At 44.9% G+C, this 2,059-nt stretch overlaps 1 protein-coding gene across 3 annotated transcripts in view; it reads left to right on the forward strand.

Moving 5' to 3' along the window:
• DISP1 (dispatched RND transporter family member 1) overlaps nucleotides 1–2,059 on the forward strand; it is a 125,837-nt gene that overhangs the window by 116,929 nt on the left and 6,849 nt on the right. For all 3 annotated transcript variants that reach the window (XM_015592766.2, XM_025049829.1, XM_025049828.1), the window contains 2 exons: nucleotides 648–775; nucleotides 1,099–1,196. In XM_015592766.2, the coding sequence (XP_015448252.1) occupies nucleotides 648–775; nucleotides 1,099–1,196 (226 nt within the window). The remainder of the gene's footprint in view (nucleotides 1–647; nucleotides 776–1,098; nucleotides 1,197–2,059) is intronic.

A 2,059-nucleotide genomic window follows, 5' to 3' on the forward strand; every position in this document is an offset into this window, starting at 1 on the left:
AAAGACATGGTTTATCTGTATTCTCAGGTTCTTAAAGGGTCAAGGAACTCGCTCACCATCTAAAGTCTGGAAATTGTGCTTCTTGGGGCCCATGTTTAAGCTAAAAAGCAGTTGCGGAATCTGCATACCGCAATCGCTTTTCGGAAAGTCTTTAAGACTGAGCATCTCTTTTTTCCCCAAAGAAGTTAAAGGAACTTCGGTGCTGCTGAGAGAAAGCAGGGTCTGTTTTTAAGCAAACGTTCCCTGGCAGTGGAATCACAAGGGAGATGTGAGCAAGGATGGGCACCTCTTTATAAAACACTGCAACATGCACAGCAAATTTAATCCAGCCATGATTCTTCGCAACATAAAAATAAGTGTTTAGTAAATGCTTAGGCGTGGATTTGAAAGAAGCTTCAGATACGATTCTTTTCCTCTTTCTTGAGACATGTAACATACCCAAGAATCGAATCGTTTCCTCATAGTTAACAGGTGACTCTTATCATGTCATCTTGTTTTAATGCTGATCACCTCTGGAGTCGCGGTGAGGAACATCTGTACATTTGATTGATTTGTACGTCACCTCGACATTGCTTGCCTAAGCAGCTGTAACTGTCTTTACCCTGAAATGAAGTTCACTAATGGGAATTTGTAATATTTCTCCTTAGGGTTTTGAACCAAGAGGGACTACCATAGGCCAGAGACTGGTCACGTGGAACAACATGGTGAAAAATACGGGATACAAAGCGACACTAGCCAATTACCCCTTTAAATATGCAGATGAGCAAGCCAAAAGGTGACCGTTTATTAACTTCCAGACAAAACACTGCCCGAGCAAAAAGACTGAATGTAAACTGCGTGGCTCCAAATCTTTGCCACGGAGTTTGTTTAAATTGTCATCGCCTGGCGAGATTTTGCTGTATTACGATGAAGAAGTGAGGGGTTGGGACTCTAATTTTCAGAAGTGAGAAAGTTAAAGTTGGGGGCCTCTGTTAATCCTTCCAACATAATTTCGAGTGCAGAACGGGGCGTGGCTCGGAGGTGTCCTCTCACAGGTGGGCTCGTCGGCCTCAAAGTCCGTAATATTTTACTGAAGATCAAATTCATGTGCCGTTTCAGCCACCGAGACGATCGATGGTCAGACGATCATCATGAAAGAGAGAGAAGAGAGGTCGACTGGAACTTCCACAAAGACAGCTTTTTCTGCGACGTTCCGGGTGAGTGTCACCTGTGGATGGGCCGGCCGCTCAGCGCGTTCCTGGCCCCTGGAGGTGGAACATGGTCAGGAGTGTGCGACCAGTCACCCAGCTTCACCGTGTCTGTCTTACTTAGAGAGACTTTAGCCTGGTTCACTCATCATTTTCCTCCTTTAGGCCAGTCAACCACTAATCTGAATTTATTTACCTAGAACAAAAATTAATAAGAAAGGGATTGATCGAGTTATATTCCGTTTTAAGGAAGATATAAACCTCATAAAATTCTTGACCCAAAACTTCAAGTCATTTTTTTTAAACTCCTTCTACTCTAGATCAGGTAACAAGTACCTATTTTTTGAATCGAACCCTCACATAATCTATCGTATGATCAAAAATATACTTTTAAAATTTTGATTCAGTCACAAAGCATCTATCGATAGCCTGTATCTATGTACCTGCTTCGTCATTAGGCATCAGAGATAGGGAGGTGATGAAAAGCAAACGCAGAGGTCAAAGGTCGAATGTCTCGGGGACCGAGCTCATAATCGGGACGAGTAAAGCTAGCGGGTGTGGGACACAGTAAGGGGCGACGCTGGTGGCGAGAACTAAAAGGTACCTCCGGGAAGAAGTCAGCTGCCGCTCTGCGGCAGAAGGCGACCCTCGGGAAATGAGACCCCAAATACTGTAAGAACTTCCCCGAGGTCGGGAACCCGTATTTTAATGTTGGCAGCAAATTCACCAAAAATACACTGTCGCCTTGAGTCAGCCCAACCCCTCTGCAGCGGCCCTGGGACAGGTACACGGCCCGGGGGAGATACACAGGTGTATAAGTCAGTGATGAGGAAGGAGGAATTGTGGGTAACTGCAGTTTCTGACAGCGAAAA

Source organism: Pteropus alecto, unplaced genomic scaffold (genome assembly GCF_000325575.1).
Source record: "Pteropus alecto unplaced genomic scaffold, ASM32557v1 scaffold65, whole genome shotgun sequence".
NCBI classification, from domain to species: Eukaryota; Metazoa; Chordata; class Mammalia; order Chiroptera; family Pteropodidae; genus Pteropus; species Pteropus alecto.